The sequence below is a fragment of the Saccopteryx bilineata genome, chromosome 11 (assembly GCF_036850765.1).
Source record: "Saccopteryx bilineata isolate mSacBil1 chromosome 11, mSacBil1_pri_phased_curated, whole genome shotgun sequence".
In the NCBI taxonomy this organism is placed as follows: domain Eukaryota; kingdom Metazoa; phylum Chordata; class Mammalia; order Chiroptera; family Emballonuridae; genus Saccopteryx; species Saccopteryx bilineata.
The window spans coordinates 35,449,442-35,467,027 of NC_089500.1; the positions used below are offsets into that span (position 1 = coordinate 35,449,442).

General features: G+C 42.9%; 1 protein-coding gene across 2 annotated transcripts in view; it reads left to right on the forward strand.

Annotated features, from left to right (window-relative positions):
* The first annotated feature begins 1,942 nt into the window (after positions 1-1,942).
* The window catches only part of KLHL14 (kelch like family member 14), a 102,233-nt gene continuing 86,589 nt past the window's right edge, over positions 1,943-17,586 (forward strand). The window contains exons 1-2 of one of the 2 annotated variants that reach the window (XM_066247241.1): positions 1,943-2,185; positions 3,585-4,577. In XM_066247241.1, coding sequence (XP_066103338.1) covers positions 3,628-4,577 — 950 coding nt within the window. In that variant the 5' untranslated portion in view covers positions 1,943-2,185; positions 3,585-3,627. Of the gene's footprint in view, positions 2,186-2,633; positions 3,012-3,584; positions 4,578-17,586 lie in introns of those variants that run through there. The other variant, XM_066247240.1, reaches the window with a different exon arrangement.

Consider the following 17,586-nt stretch of genomic DNA (forward strand, 5'->3'; position numbering starts at 1 on the left):
CAGAGCTATAAAGGTAAGACCACAATTCATCATGAGCTAAGTCTAGGGGACATGTCCTTTACCAAAATGCCAATGAATCTCTAATACAGCAAAAATTCTGGAATCCTTCTGGGGTTCATTTTGCATGCTAAGCAGGGTCAAAAATGTGAGCTCAAAAGTGGTGGTCCTTATTTGTCAGATGAGCTCCAAAGTTGAAAGGTCACCTTTGTGAAATTGCACCTGAGTTTCCTATAGCACTTGATGCTAGCTCCTGCAAATCCAAGAGTCCTAATTGAAAGACAAATCTGACAATATGATAATTTTCCAACCAAAATACATGTGACTTCTGGTCCCTTATCTGTTGAACTGACAGAGAAGCTCAGAGATGGTTGTTGGACCACACAAAATGATAAGAGAAAAGGTGCTTTCCAACAAGATCATAATTCTTGAATAGTGCAGGAAAACAAATATAAAGCAAAGAGCTGTCTTCTATTCTGTGTAGCAGTGCTGCTTCCTCCACCCCGGGTTTGTACACTTAGCCACTCACCTCTTAGGTAAGGGCTAGTGTCTATCCAAGTCAGACTCACACCTCAAATACCAAGACACTGTAAAGTGACATCTTGGCATACTTGAGTCAGATGGTTTCTGCATTTCGTAGTGTGTGTGGGGTGTGGGGGGAGGAGTGGAAGGGAAAAGCAGCATACCAATGTAGTGAAATCTGGAAACAACAGCATATATACAGACACACAAAAAAAGTTTGCATATTGCACAGAGCGCTTGAAGATCATAAATCTATGCATGAGAAAGATGTAGTGGAAATTTTGGGGGGGATTAGAGTTTATTTTTGTCATCTCTGTGAGACAGCTACTCATTCATCCAGATCACAGCTAAGAAAAAAGCTGGTCACAGAAATTAGCAGTTTCAGCTCAGCAGCGAAGTCGCCAGCCTGTGAAGGCAGAGAGAAATTGACTAATTAGCAATGCGCACTAAAACTTGACGGTTCTTTATAGAGAGAGAGAAGAGAGAGGGAGAGGGAGGGAGGGGGGGCTCGCTTTTTCCCCTTCTTTCTTCCAAAGATGTTTGAAATCGCAGTCATTTACGCTCGACAATTTTTACAATAGCCTTGAGCCATAATTTTGCGAGTCTCTCCAGCATCCATCCCCCTGTATGGTCTCTCTCTACTGGCCAAGCACGACCGTTTCTCTCCCCAACCGTGGATTTCCTATTACTCTCGTTACGACTCACTGAGCCCCAGGCCCAAGGATAATGATGTGTTGTTTCTTGGTAGCATAATTTGTCACACGTACATTTTTTCTTCTTCTTCTCTTGCAGAAAGCTCTGCTCCCTCTCTCTCTCTCTCCCTCTCTCTCTCCCTCTCTCTTTCTCTCTTTTCTCCCTCTCCTACATTTTCTTGCTGTTGCTAATTCATGGTGATCAAATGATGTACGACAAAATAAATTGTAGAGAGTGACTGCCTGGAGTTGGGAACCAGAAGGTGTTTTTCCCCTCCCAAGGAGAGAGCAAACCTTTAAAAAGGAAGGACAATTGATTTTTTGGGGGGAGCTTAAGTGAGCCTTGACTTTGCAGCTGGTTGGAAGCAGGTAAGTTTCTGGCCTTGTGTCTGCCTTGTGTGTGTTTTGTTGTCTTTTGGGTTGTTGGGGGGTGGGGTGGGGAGGGAGTCTTGAGGGGGGGGGCAGTGGTGTGGCAAACGCTCCTGAAGATGAAAACTATCGCAAGAAATAAGCAGATGAAGGGGGGGGGGGGAGGCAAAGGAGAAGCAGAAGGAAGGGGAACAGGAAAAGATGGGGGGCGGGAGGGAGAGAGACAACGAAGCGGAGAGAGCGAGGGAGAGGAATGACCCGGTCCACTTACACGGAGAGACTCTGGGAGATGTTTCAGGAAAGCCAGAGCTGTGGGGGCGAGTATGGGGGGGGGGGTTGCCGCCGGGGGGAGGGAGCTCGAGGGAGGTGAGGGTCCACCTGGAACAGGATGGTAAAGTGAGTCGAGAGGAGCCCAGTCTCCCTACAAAAGGAAGCCGGCGCTCCAGGACCGGCGCCAGGCAGGGCAGCGTGAGCCGCAGTGGAAGGGCAGGTCCGGCGGGTCTCCCTGAGCCCGGCCGCGGCGGCGGCGGCGGCTGTCCCCGGAGGGCGGGCGGGCGCGCCGGCCGGGCGTGGGCACAGGGTCCCTTTCTGCTCAGCCCTGGAAGGTGAAATTACAGGTTACGGACCTAGCGTAGCGATGTCGCCTCGCTTCCCCCGTCCTACCCTCCTCTGCCTAGATGGGGGAGGCTCAGACTTTGTACAGAAGTACTTTCAGGGCTCGGGAAGCCGGGGTGCCCAAGTGGGGGGCCCCTGGGGGCTGGACCGAGGAGCTTGCAGAGAAGCCGCGGCTGCAGCGACGTTGTGGGTGGGACGCAGGGGACCCCACAAGCAGCCGCGTCGCCCGTAACCCCCCCCCCCACACACACACGCATTGGACAGCCCCCCTCCCTTCCCCAACACCTGCCTGTTAACTTGAACTTCTCACAGTTATTGGAGTTAAAGCCACTGCGCCTTGCGGCCGGGAGGGAGGACCGTCTGCACGAATCCTTCCCGGCTCTTACTCCAAATCCGCCCCAGGAGCCCTACTTCCTCCCGCCTCCTCTTCCTCCCTGCTGCCCCGCGAGGGAAGGGGAGACCCACGTCTGAACTTCCGCGCCTTGAAAGGCGGGGGGCGGGGAGAGGGGCCGGGGGTGGGCGGCTGGGATTCTCCTGCCTGGTTTAGAGGCGTCTCTGGAAAATTAGTAAAACTGAGTGGTGACGAGGGAGCCCACAGTTTGCGAAGCGGGGAAGCAGGCAGGGCCCGGGTGAGGGAAATGAGCTAGAATTGATAAGGACAGCTCCCGCCTCTGCCGAGTCCACTGAGCTGCTCCTCACCGCGCTCCGCTGCACTTTCTCGGGAGAAGAAAGGGCTTTATCTGCTCCCTCAGACAATTAGCCCAGGAGTTTCTCGGGGCGGCACGGATAATCGAAAGGGTCCCCAGCTTTTGGAGGGTTAGTAATCGCCCACCCTCACGCTTGTCTGGCCCCCGTTTCTGCCCCCCCCACCACCCCCCAAAAAACTGGACCAACTGCGAAACGCAAAGCTACGGGCACAAGTTGACTTGGAGCCTCCTCTGTGGGTCGCCTCCGCGCTCGCGGGGCATTCCCCGGCTCCCCACTGCCCGGCCTCTCCCTTCCTCCGGCCCCGCGTGGACACAGCCCACGAGGCGTCTCGGCCTCAGCCACCACTTTGCCGTCGCTGCTGCCACCGCTGTCGCTGCCAAGAGCCCTGGTGGTTTTAGGAAAGTGAGGGACGAAGTGTGTGGGCGGTGGCGAGAGGAGTAGCAGCCAGCAGCGCGGGCGCCCGGACCCCTGCCAGGGCCCTTCTGGCGGCGCTCACGGATCCGGCGCCTTCAGACCTTCTCCCTGGGGTCGGGGTCCGGAGGCGCGGTGGGCAGGAGCCGAGCCGAGCACTGATCGTTGTTCTTTGCCCTCCCTTGCCCCCCACACCCTTCCCCACCCCGGCCACACCCCACCCCCTCCACTACCCTCTCCTCCCTCCCCTCCCCCACCCCTGTCTGCCAGGCTGGAGGAGGGTTTAAAGCCAGGTGCGCCGAGTCAGGTCGCCATGTCCAGATCCGGGGACAGGACCTCCACCTTCGACCCCAGCCACAGCGACAACCTGCTGCACGGCCTCAACCTGCTGTGGAGGAAGCAGCTGTTTTGCGACGTGACCCTGACGGCCCAGGGCCAGCAGTTCCACTGCCACAAGGCCGTGCTGGCCTCTTGCTCGCAGTACTTCCGATCGCTCTTCTCCAGCCACCCGCCTCTCGGGGGAGGGGTCGGCAGCCAGGACGGCCTGGGGGCCCCCAAGGACCAGCAGCAGCCGCCGCAGCCGCCGCAGCAGCCACAGCAGCAGCAGCCGCCGCCACAGGAGGAGCCCGGGACGCCTTCCTCCTCCCCCGACGACAAGCTGCTGACCAGTCCCCGGGCCATCAACAACCTGGTGCTGCAGGGCTGCTCGTCCATTGGGCTGCGCCTGGTGCTCGAGTACCTCTACACGGCCAACGTGACCCTCTCGCTGGACACGGTGGAGGAGGTGCTGTCCGTCAGCAAGATCCTGCACATCCCCCAGGTCACCAAGCTCTGCGTGCAGTTCCTCAACGACCAGATCTCGGTGCAGAACTACAAGCAGGTGTGCAAGATCGCCGCGCTGCACGGCCTGGAGGAGACCAAGAAGCTGGCCAACAAGTACCTGGTGGAGGATGTGCTGCTGCTCAACTTCGAGGAGATGCGCGCCCTGCTGGACTCGCTGCCGCCCCCGGTGGAGTCGGAGCTGGCGCTCTTCCAGATGTCCGTGCTGTGGCTCGAGCACGACCGCGAGACCCGCATGCAGTACGCGCCCGACCTCATGAAGCGCCTCCGCTTCGCGCTCATCCCGGCCCCGGAGCTGGTGGAGCGGGTCCAGTCGGTAGACTTCATGCGCACCGACCCGGTCTGCCAGAAGCTGCTGCTGGACGCCATGAACTACCATCTGATGCCCTTCAGGCAGCATTGCCGGCAGAGCCTGGCCAGCAGGTAGGAGACCACGAAGAGGAGAGGTGGGGTGGGGGTGGGGGGACCCGAGAGGCCGGAGGAAGGGGACGGGGTAGGGAGGAGGGGGGAGAAGGGTGGGCTGGACCGGAGGCCGGGGCAGGCTGCAAACAAACGCAAACAAACAATTCAGACGGTGTGGGAAAAGTTGATTTCAAAGCCCCTGAAGGGTCAACAGAGAACTGGCCTGGAACAGCCTCCCTGAGCACTGGGAAGCCCACGTTCTCAATATGCCCCGAGCGGGAAGCGAGGAGCTCGTGGACCGAAATTGACAGGCAGGTGAGGCCAAAGGTCAAGGCAGTGAAGCTCTGGATCCTCCTCTATCTAGTCCCCCCCTCCAAATCAAAGTGAACTTGCTGAGGGAAGTGGATTCTGCCTTGAGAAGTTCCCGCCCCACTTCTCTCTTCCTGCCTTGGGCCGTCAGAAGCGCCTGGCACGCTCAGAGAGGAACGCGTTCATTCCTCCTTTCAGGCGCTCAACTTGTTTTCTGTTTTTCAGTGCGTGAGGTTGGCTCCCTTTGGAGTTCCACAATGCTTTGTCTATTAGGGTCGCTACTGGAAATCTTAGCATCACATACCGAGGCAAACTTTTCTGTCTCATGGAAAGCTTTTCCTTTTCATTTGCAAAGGAGAGCAAAGCGGGAGGGTTCAAGGTGTCAGAGTGAATCACGCCTGGTGGCTCCCATCTCAAAGGGGAGTAGAGTTGAAAAGTGGGAGGAGAGAGTCCTCTAGCTCCGGTTAGGTCTGTGAGCCTACTCGGAAGTCACAGAGAGTTTAAGGAGTTGTTGTGGCTGTTGATGCTGTTTGTAATCTGTCCCTTGTGTGCGTTGCAAACAGGGTTTTATGACAAGGGGGGGGAGAGAGAAAGTATGCTTTTTTAAAATGCTGCTGAAATTTAGAAGAATAAAAAGACTTCAGGATGTGACAATCATGTTTCACTGGCTCCAGTGTGAAACCCCTTTTTAATCAGCACTAGAATAAGATTGCTTTCTCTTTTCAGAAAAGAGCAGTATCTTTTCAGTTTCTCAGGGTAAAACACCATGATCCCAGATGTCAGTCTAATCCACTGAAGTGTTACACTAGAAGGTACCTGGTTTAAAAATCCATCGTGGCATTTTCCCACTCAGAAGAATGGCTGAAGGATAGGGTCTACTTTGTGCAGCCTTGTGGAACTAAATATTTATTTTTCCCATCATGATGTTCCTACCAGACCTGGGTGGCTAAAGTTTTAGGAAATGGAAGGTATTCTCTATAGCTGCTTGTGCAGCACTGGTGTTCAGGTAAGGCCCACAGGAGGCATGAGAAACCTTGAACTTAGGAACCTTGTGAGAGATGAGTTAATAAATTGTGGTGTCAGAAATTGACAGTAAAACCATATAGCACAAGCAAGAATCCAAACCCCTAGGCTCTTGAAGAGTGAACAGAGTCTAAGTAAGAACAAGAATGTAGAATGTACATTTATTTTGTAAAAGTTTTTTTATGTGTCCAAAGATCAAAATGGTAAGCTTAGTGTGATGGGCAAATGTCACTACACAATAGGCATTGGTGATTAATATTCTGTTATAACTTTTAAATGACCTATAATATACTTAGCATATATCATACATATTCAAGATTCAGACATCACAGTTGAAGTCCTGAACATATATTTAATCATATTTTTAAAAATATGTACTATCTAGTTTAAATTTAGAAACCCGGAAGGATAATAAAATTAAGATTCAACATATTCTACAAGTGATTTTTGGAAATGAGCCTTATAAATTTCATCCAATAAATAATTTCTGAAGCTCTCCATGCACTTGTACCAAATAAGTATGTCCTAAGGTTCAATGTTATAAGAGTTGACTTTCAAAACGCACAATCCATTTTTCACCTTAGTCTGAATTCAACATGCCAGCTGGGACCTGCTGGCTGGCTCTGTCCTGGTGGATGGCTGAGATACCAGCCTGCCTGGCCCCGTGACGACACCTTCCAGCTTCACTGGGCCATGTCATTTGAAGGATATGTAGTGGTGTCTGACCACTGAATGCTTACAAGTGTCATGGATGCTGCCAGAATCTGATACTTCTGCATAGGAAGAAATTGTGTTTTCCTTTAAAAGTGTAAAATATAGAAAATAGTTCACGTGAACCTATTGTTAATCTCACAGTAACATACTTTAGATTTTGTTACATTATTGATAACTATAACATTTTAATTTTTAGGGACTAATGAAATTCTAATTTTAATTCACAAAAAGAATGCAAGAATGAGTATCAAGTTCTAAACTTTAATGTAGACAAAAATCCAGTAAGTTGCAATCAATAGCATTATACTAGTCCATTTATTATGGTATCAGCATAATATAAAAATGTCCTTTCAACCTTACCTATTGTTTGACAGAGAAATAAATGTTTAAGCAATTGTTTTTGCAATTGTATCACTTTTATTGAAGACAGTTGAATGGGAGGGCCCCCATTGTATTTATTACTTTTTATCCACCTGTAGTTCTTAAAGTCTAAATGTGAAAGAGTTCGTCAAATTCAGTGAAGGGGTTGGGAAATTAAAATTGAGCAGACCACTGAAATAAGGACAAAACATAAGCAAATAGAATAATTTCAAAAAGAATTTACTTGTTAAGAATATGTTATCTATAGAAAATAGTTCTATTACTTTAATAACAAATTTTAAACATGTTTATAAATATTATTAAGTAATTTTGAATTTTTATTAAGTCTAGAAAGATAAAGCAACCCAAGCATAAAGACTTAATAAATACCCAAATTAATTTTTAATTTTTGCTTTAGTTGCTTTGTTTTTTCTGATTATGCCATTTATGCTCAGATTCATATTTTTAAAAACTAAGCAATGAGGACAAGAAATTTAAAAATAAGAGACATTTTCTTATATTCAAATATACACATAACTAATTTAAGATGACACAACTTGAATAGACAAAAATTAAAATATTGTGAAGTCTTGTTGGTTCATTATTTTTGTTTTTTAAAACTTAAAAAATAAGTTATTGAAAAAGTTTTGGCAAAGTTATTATTAAATACTTTTAAAGCATGAAAATTTAACAAAGGGATGTGACATACAATGTTTAGAACATTAAGAAGTAAACATCAGAAGACTTATAGTCTAAGTTACCCAAAGTCCCTTGTTTGATTTGTATTTTTAAATTTTCAATGCTTACCTTAGCAACTGTTCCAAATAAATCAAATTGGAGTGGATTAATTAACTTCTCTTTTACATTTTTATTGCATCTCATATAAGTAACAATTAAATAATGCTTATTAAAAGTTGAAGGAATTAAGATTTTGAAATAAAGAAGCCTCAACATTGTACTTCACGAATATTTTTCTCAATCTGTTGTTACTACTGTATATGGCAGAGGTCCATTCAACCTCCTCCCAAGAAAACACCTGTAGTAGAAATGCATTCATAAAAATTATTACATTTTTTAAAAACATTTAACCACCAGCTGTTACAGTGCTGTGTAGAATTCTGTATTAGCGAATGGTTTTCAAGCCACTACATTTTATAGAAGTTAGAAGACTACCTTATAAAGATTTCACTTTCTACAAACTGTAGCCTATTTAAAGATGTCACACAAAATAATGTAAAAATCTATTTAAACATCAGGAGTACTATCTGTTTACTAAAATGACTTACAATTATTAAAAAGCTTGTTAGATTTTGTAATACTTAGTTTTGATTCCTGGCCTTGGTGTTTAGAAAGTGTTTCTCAAAATGTAAGACAATACTTTCCATTGGCTCTCTTTCTAAGAACTGAATAACAACCTTAACAAAACAAACTAATCTTATATTCATGCATTTTCTAAATTGTTACTTCTTTTCATACCAATTTGATACCCTCAGATTAGAAGATGTTAGGTAGTTAGTTTTTGTATCAGAATTCACTTAACCATTCAAAATACAATTTGTTTATTATCTGAAATAGGACCATTGATTACAAAATTATACCATCTGTTTGGTAGACAAATAGTTATATCCTATAATCAAAAGGCAATTAGAGTAGATACTGATGCACTGTATTGGCTTAGAAGACATACTGATAAAAGTGGACATGTTCACACTTTAATCCTTGCTGTTGAAGTTTACTTATTATCTTAGCTTGTTTGTAAGTATCTCGATCATCTTGACATAAAAATGCAGTAAAAATTAGGTTACTTGATTTATAACAGCTACTTCATACCAGGTGATGTTCTAAGCATTTTATATGTTAATATTTTAATGCTCATAATAGCCTTATATAATAGGCACCATCATTAACCTTAATTTATAGATGGGAAGACTGATGCACAGAGAAGTTAAGCATTTTGGCAATAGTTGCACAGCTGATAAATGGTGGAGCCAAAGTTTGAATCCAGGCAGTGTGACTCTTGAGTCTGTGTTCTCATCCATGGTTTTCTGCTTCTTGCTATGAGCCGCTTTATGCTAGGGTATAATTTGGTCATTGCTCTTAGAGTTATATATAGACTTAAGACTCTCCTTTTTAAATAAACTTGTAAGTCAGATATATTAGCAAATCTGACTTCTAAAAGAAGTTAAGGATAGGTTTGTCTAGGGCTGGTGCCAACATTTAGTTTGTTTATTTGTGTGTTTGTTTTGTAAAAGGCCAAATAGTAAGTATTTTTAGTTTGAGGGTGGGATGGCAGATTGTCACATAATCTCTGTTGAACTACTCCACTCTGCTCTTGTAACCACAAAAACAGCCCAGGACAATACATAAATGGATGGGCATGGCTGTGTGACAATAAAACGTCATTTGTGTTATCAAAATTTCATTTAGGTTTCATATGTCATGAAATATTGTTTTTCCTTTGATTTTTTTCAACCATTTAAGAATGTAAAAACTGTTCTGTCTGTGTGGGCTGCATAAAAACAGGAGGCAGGCTGGGATTTTTCTGTGAGTCAGAGTTTGCCAGCCCCCGTTCGTGGCACCTGGGAGCCGTCACTAAACAAAATGAATACAAAAATTTGTCTTTATTCTAACGGAAAGAGTCCCATTGGTCTTTCTCTTTCCACTTGGAGATTGTTCAAGTCTAAATAATTCTGCCACGCCAATTTAAAATTTCAACTTCCCATAATAAGACTTAAGAATTTAAATAGTGATTCCAGGGAGGTATATAGTGATTAATTAAAACAGTGAATGAGTAGCTCATTTTAGCAAGCATATAGATGCTTGGATATAGAACCAACTACCATAGATTGGTCATTATTCAGAAGAGAGTTAATCATTTCTAGTTGGAAATTAAGGTGGTCAGTTACATTTAACCCACTGCTTTCAGAGATTGACATGCATATATTCAGCAAACTAATGTAAGCATATGAATGAACACATGAACAATTATTTTTCTAAATGCCAGCCTGTACCTCTGGCAGCTTTGATCATAGGGCATGTGTTGTCAGCCCTGCTGACTTCCATGTGAATCAGCTGGATGGAGTACAATATGCCCACGGAAGCTCCCACCTTGGCCAAGGTGGGGAAGCCCTGTAGGAGCACTCACGGTGTTGTAGGTTTCTCCTATGTATGCATCTCTACGATTACTCAGTGGCTGGCTGCTCTGAATATTTACAATCAAAGCAATTAGCTCAATTGCCTGACCTTGATTCAAAAACATGAGTTCAATATGAATTGGTATTTGTCCTAATTGCAGTTGAGGCCAACACATAGGATCTGGCTCAGTTTCATGTGTACAGAAAGCCAAAATTTTTTTGCACTGGTCTGCCATACTTTGTTCTTAATTCTGAGGTTAAGGGGTTAAACAATGAGCTTGCTGAGATTTGTCCCTATGACATTGCCTTACTAAAAAATACAGTGGGTCAATATATATATTTTAAATAAATCAATAAAAATAAAAACTTTCAGTTTAACTATGAAAGAAAATGACTGAAAATAAAACAAATCAAAACAAAGCCTTGACACTTGGATTTAAAGCAATAGGAGGTTTTTTTCCCCCTAGATATTCGTGCCCTGTAGTACTAAAGTGATATCAGCCTTGTTTCTGTGAGGACAATAGAAAGCTATTCATGTGAGTGATCCTTACAGGCGATAAGTACAACAGGTAGCAGCCAAAATTACCAAAATGCCTGTATATTTTAATCACATAGAACAAGATTATTCTGATTGGAAATTTATTCTGTTTATATTTTGTTTCAGAAAACCATTTTAACAATTTTAAGCCACAAATGCTTATGTCTTTCGTCATTCATTTAAAATTTCAGAAAATATATTTATTGCCATGTTCTTTCCATTAAACGTCCAAGATCATTCATGATGCATGAATTACTACTGATGATTGCTTTGAAACAAACAACAAAAAGCAAATAAACACTATTAAGTTATAGGCAAGAGGATGAGTTAAGCAGCAAAAGGACTCTCAGTTGTAATGTTGATGATACGGTGAAAATGTTAATTTTACTGTAAACATCAGAAGGGCTTATGTATTAACAGTATTAGTGAAAATAGGGATAGAACTACTTGCTATATCAGAAGCACAAGGTACTAGAGTAAGCCTACAATTGCAAGGAAATGAAAATAGCAACTATTTATGATGTGAAAAAAAAATAAATCACATAGTGAAAAGAGGAGAAAAACAAGCAGTAAAGAAAATGCAAGACAATAGGGGAAATCAAAGAAATTCCCAAGAGATAAACCATCTGAAAAAGAAAGAAAAAGAACTAGCAGTGGAGAAGGATGGACAAGGAAATTCTAGAAGTTGGAGAGTAAGTATTCAATATTTGCTGGACAAATAATAACAAATTTAGAAGCATTTAAATAATGACAGATCCAACTTGTGTAATTTACAGAGATAACATAGAGTTCCATTAAAAAGAGAAAAAAAGTCAGTTTTCAAAAGAAAATGGGTTTCAAAAAAAAAAGTCAATTGTGGTAACTTCACTCCTATAATTTGTATCAGTTTAATAATTCTGTTTTTGTTATCTGAGTTAATCAAGCTGTTTAATGAAAAGCTCTTTGTTCTTATGCTAAATGCAGTGTTTTCAGAAGTATCAGGGTTCAAAGGACAGCCTGTTAAGCCATCAAAAGATGAAAATATTATTGTATTCTTTGAAAAATCATCTTAATTCCCAGTGTAATTAGAACTGACAGCAGACTTGCGGAGCAAGGGGACCTTCACAACCTTGGGCAGCTTTTCTAAACTCATGACTATGACCGTGCCATGACCATAGTAGGAACTGCGGTAAGGTGTTCCAATTCACCACTAACGAGAAAGTCTGCTATGGAATATCCCCCAGATTTGCATTATGCATATATAACATGCCAAGCTCTGTGCTAGGTTCTGAGATACAGAGTTGAATAAAATGGACACATTTCCTACTTCATGTAGTTTATACCGTATAAGGAAAAAGAGAAAATAATCACACAAGTTAACCAGACTGGTAATGCATGCTATAGATTAGAAGAGTACTATGTGCCAGGAGACCCCATTACGGACTGTTGCAACTTTGTCAGAGTGGCCAAAGAAGACTTTATCTGTAGAAGAGGTGAAGAAAAACTTTGAACAATGAGATACCCCGGTAATGGGACTGAGAGGAAGACAGAGTGTGCAACCGAGGGAAGCACAGCGAGAGACCAGAACATGCACGAGCTTGTAGGCAGGAAAGTTTGGTGCCTTCCGGGAACTGAAAGAAGGTGCATGTGGCTAGAGATGGCACAGGAAGTGTTGCCCAAATTGTGGAGTAAATTGTAGGCTTGGCGAAGGATTACCCACTCCATGCATGAATTCCATAGTGCAAAATTCAGCCATGTTTTCACCTGAATTGAGAAAACCAGAAATACTATGGAAGAAACACAGCTGCCTTTGAAATCATAAACCTAAATGTATGTTCTGCCTCCACTTTAGCTGAGTCCCCATCAATAAAATGGGTTAATAAATAAAATAGTTCTACTCACTGGTGTTTTGGCAACAATCAGCTGAGATAAAGAAAAAAACTATAGGCCCTGGCCGGTTGGCTCAGCGGTAGAGCGTCGGCCTGGAGTGCGGGGGACCCGGGTTCGATTCCCGGCCAGGGCACATAGGAGAAGCGCCCATTTGCTTCTCCACCACCCCCTCCTTCCTCTCTCTCTCTTCCCCTCCCACAGCCAAGGCTCCATTGGAGCAAAGATGGCCCGGGTGCTGGGGATGGCTCTTTGGCCTCTGCCCCAGGCGCTAGAGTGGCTCTGGTCTCGGCAGAGCGATGCCCCGGAGGGGCAGAGCATCGCCCCCTGGTGGGCAGAGCATCTCCCCCTGGTGGGCAGGGCGTCGCCCCCTGGTGGGCGTGCCGGGTGGATCCCGGTCAGGCGCTTGCGGGAGTCTGTCTGACGGTCTCTCCCCTCTCTCCCCGTTTCCAGCTTCAGAAAAATAAAAAAATAAAAAAAATAAAAAAACTATATAATCAGAAAATGCTCTTTAAAAATAATTTATTATTCATTTTAAGAGCTGCATTAAGCAAAATGCACCAGAATGCAGGTTTGCCTATCAAGAAAATTCTTGAATGTATCTGTGATTCCACTGATGATAGCATAGAATTCATCAGAGACTCCCGGCACCAGGAGAAGTCAAAGGGATCCCAAAGGGAAACGCAAGGGCATATGAAGGAATTGGAGAATTTAGAATTTCCGATTGATCCTTGCAATTTATATTTAAGTATGTAAAGGGAAAATGGTGGTCTTTTTTGCTACAAGTCTTTCAATTCTTTCTTTCCTAGAAGAAAGTCCCTCTTCTTTTTAATCTCATGAACTCAAACTTAGAGGCTTCCATTTTGCTGGTCCCAGAGCCTCTCCCATAAGTGTGCCTGGGTCTCTGCTCCCAGCGCGCCTGCAAGGGGGCTGGTACATTGCACCCGCGCAGGGACTCTGAACTTCCTCAGCTCAGCTGGGCCACCGTATGGAGACTGGCTCACTGGAGGCTGCAGAGAAGTGAACTGAAGAATTACAGTCGGTTTCACTTCTCTGCCTGATGTGCCTTCAGGTGCCTCTGAAGAGAGACAAGGCCAGTGAAATGGTGAGGAGGAGGAGGAGGAGAAGGAGGAAGAGGAGGAGGAGGAGGAGGAGGAGGAGGAGGAGGAGGAGGAGGAGGAGGAGGAGAGAAAGTACCAATATCAAAGAATAACAAGTCCTTTAAAACATAAAGGCATTGTTGGAAAATGTGGATAGATGGATGTGTGTGTTGTGTGTGTGTGTGTGTGTGTATTCACAGTCAACATGCGTATTGTTGGGTTCCAGCTTTAAATTTGCTGTACAGTGACTTCTGGATGTAGTTTTATCAAATAAAGGTCTATTTCATACATAAGGATAGGGGCAGGACAGTCAACAATGTCACTGTCTGGCACTGAGTGAAAAAGTATTGGGGTGGGAAGGTCAATATTTTGCCAAAAAAGAAAATAGTCATATTTATAGATCCTGCTTAAAACAAAGCAGCAGGCCACTGTCTGGCCCTGATTTTTAGCACCTCTCAAAACCAGCCTCACCACAGAACATCATGGGCAAATGAAAAGGGTTAGGAGAAGGACTTTATAACCTGTGAGTCACAGAGGAAAACTTTGAAGGAAAATTTTCGTGTTTTCAAACTGCACACTAGAACCTCAGCACGTTCTGCCTCGTATGCATTAACGAGGGTTCATTGATACTATGAGGAATCCCAGCCAATATTGGTGTAGTATTGAGACAGAAATGTGTGCCTTGTAGCACAGACCAATTTGGTGGATTGGTTACTATGACAACTGTAACACTACTGTCAGTCACAATTCCTATAATCTTCCTCTTTTAAGGTTTTTCACAAGTGTTCACTCCAAAATGGCCCTTATAGGTAGGCATTACAAAGAAAAGATAGGAGATTAGATAATAGATAGAATAGATATAAATAGATATATGATATATGGATGAGAGAGAAAATATGTCCTAATAAAAGATACAAATAAAAAGGTTATGTTATAATGCAAATACTTAAAACAGTTATACTGCATAGTAATTAAGATCTAAAAGTCAGACAGATGTGAGTCCAACCCCACCTTGGCCACTTCCAAGCTGGCTTTCATTTGGTAACTTACTTAACCTATCTTCAGATGGCTTATATATAAAATTATCAAATGTACAGAATAAAACCCACCTTGTTTGGACAGTTCTGAATATTGGGAGAATATGTGTATAATATAAGTTAGTGCCTGGCTGTGAAAACTTAATAGCTTTTATTTTTATAAGAATAGTTCTATTTATATCTAATTGCCTTTCTGTTTGCTAGTTAAGACTCTTAATTCCATGCAACATGTTTCTTCTAGAGCTGGATTCTCACAGCCTGAGTGAGTCCCGACTGCTGCTCTGATAAGGATATGTTTCTGTTGGCAGTGCCTGTTTTATCAACCTTTGACTGAAATACGGAGTTTACATTGGCCCCACAGTCTGCCCCACCCTCTTGATCAGCAAATGGAAAAGTTAGAAAACTATGATGGATGCATATTAAACACTTTATTAAGATGTAATTTACATCCCATTCAATTCACCCATCTAAAGTGTGGGATCAAATGGTTTTAGTATATTCACAGAGTTGTACAGCCATCACCACAATTAATTTTAGACCATTTTTATCACCCCTCGAAGACCCCATACCTGTCAGCAATCAGCCACCATGGCTCCCACCCCAACCCCCATAGCCCTAAGCAACGACTAATCTACTTTCTGCCTCCACAGAATCATAGATTTGCTTATTCTGGACATGTCACCTGAATGGAATCATACAATAAGTGGTCTTTTAACTGTCTTTTTTCATGGAACATAATGTTTTCAAAGTTCATCCAGGTTGTAGCATATAGTACTTCATTCCTTTTTATGCTAAATAGTATTGCATTGTATGAATAGGATACATTACATTTTATCTAGTCATCAGTTGATGGCCATTTGGGTTTTTTCCATTTTGTGCTTATTATGAATAATCCTGCCATGAGCATTCATGCACAAGTTTTTTTTTATTTATTTATTCATTTTATAGAGGAGAGAGAGGGAGAGAGAGAGACAGAGAGAGAGAGAGGAGAGAGAGGCAGGGGGGAGGAGCTGGAAGCATCAACTCCCATATGTGCCTTGACCAGGCAAGCCCAGGGTTTCGAACCGGTGACCTCAGCATTTCCAGGTTGATACTTTATCCACTGCGCCACCACAGGTCAGGCCATGCACAAGTTTTTATGTGAACATATATTTTCATTTCTCTTGGGCATAAAGCTAGGAGTGGAATTGCTGGGTCATGTGGTATTCAATTAACATTAAACAAATGTTCAACTTTCTGAGGACCTGTCAGATTATTTTCCAAAGTAGCTGTACCATTTTGCCTTCTCACCGGCATTATATAAAAGTTCTGATTTCTCCACATCCTTGCCAATACTTATTATCAGTCTTTTTGATTATAGCCATGCTAATGGGTGTGGAATGTTATCTCCCTGTGGTCTTCATTCACTAATGGCTAATGATGTTAACCACTTCTTCATATGCCTCCTAGCCATGTATTTTATATTTTTGGGGGGATGAGGGAGAAAAAAATGTCTATGTAAATTATTTGTCTATTATTGGTTGTTGTTTTTTTTCTTGTCTTTTTCTTATTGAGTTGCGAGAATCTGTCAAGCATCTTTATTAGGGCTTCCTATAGTTCCTAGAACACAGTCGGGGTTACCATCTACAGGGACTAGGGGTTCTAGTTGATAAAACTGAACATAAAATGCATGCAGATGCAGAGTGGAAAATTCTCTAGATAGTTTTATATGGCACATATGTCTATTATTAAGAATCTTGAGGTTTACTGGTTGATTTTGATGTCACTTATTTTCTTCTTTATATGATTATTGAAGCTTTAGGCTGATTTAGGCATTATATCTCTTAAATGGTAGTTTGGACTTCATTTAGTAAATCTTTAGTTCAAAGGAAAAAAAATATCTATTACCCACGTTATTTGCTTAAATTTTCTTAAAGACACATAAGGAATTTTTAATTCAAACTCTGTTTATACAACAGTCATTTTGGGAAAACGAGGAATAATGTTTTACTATCAAGACAATGGTAACTCATGAGAACCACTGCAGAAGAAGAATATGTCAAAAAAAAAAACCCTCTGAAAAACAGACACTCAGTTGAAAGAGAGTGCACAGTGTTCCTTATGGGGATCAGCAGGAAACAGCCCAGCCCGGGATGCTCAGTCATGGCTGAGATTCAACTGAGGGCTTCACTTCACATATCACCAAGCCACTTTCTGACTGGAAAAGCTAAACATGATAATAACTTGTCCGGTTTCATTTTCCCTTGTTAAGTCTTCTTACAATTCTTCTTAGGGACAAAAAATATCTGCAGATGTTGATAAGAAATTACTTTTGCTACCCTTAGTAGGTTAGGTGCTGTTACTTTACTAACTGTTGCTTTGGGTGTGTGGGTAGGGGAGAATGTTCAGTAAACCATTTTCTAAGCTTAATGTTTATGCTCTGGATGGAACAATTTCTATTTTGATTATAAATCTCTTTGAACAATCAAATTCTTGCTTTCTGTGAAAAGATTTACTTTTCTATTATATAACAAAGATGACTTCGGGCCACCATCATAGATCTGAGTGCACAATGAAAGGAATTTTAACATGGATTTTTTTTATCTGGATATTAAAGGGTCAAAGAGTTATCAAAAGTATCTGATAATTTTATAGTTTTTAGTATGCACTGCCAGCAGATCCCAGGAAGGCAGATAGCCTCTCTAAATTAGTCCAGTGTGTGTGGTGGTGGTGGTGGGGACGACAGACATCTTCTTACCTTGCTGGAAGTCTTTGTCATATAGAGAAGGTACCATATTCTAGGCAGTCACTTCAGAACCTCTAGAAGCCTACAAACTTCAACTGTCACTCATTCTTATATTCAACATTTGGAAAGAGTAAAAAAGCCAACAAACAAAACTAAAATATTACACACCACTCAAATGCACTGAAATTCAAGGTTAGAAATTTCTCTAGAGTTAGCTGACTAAA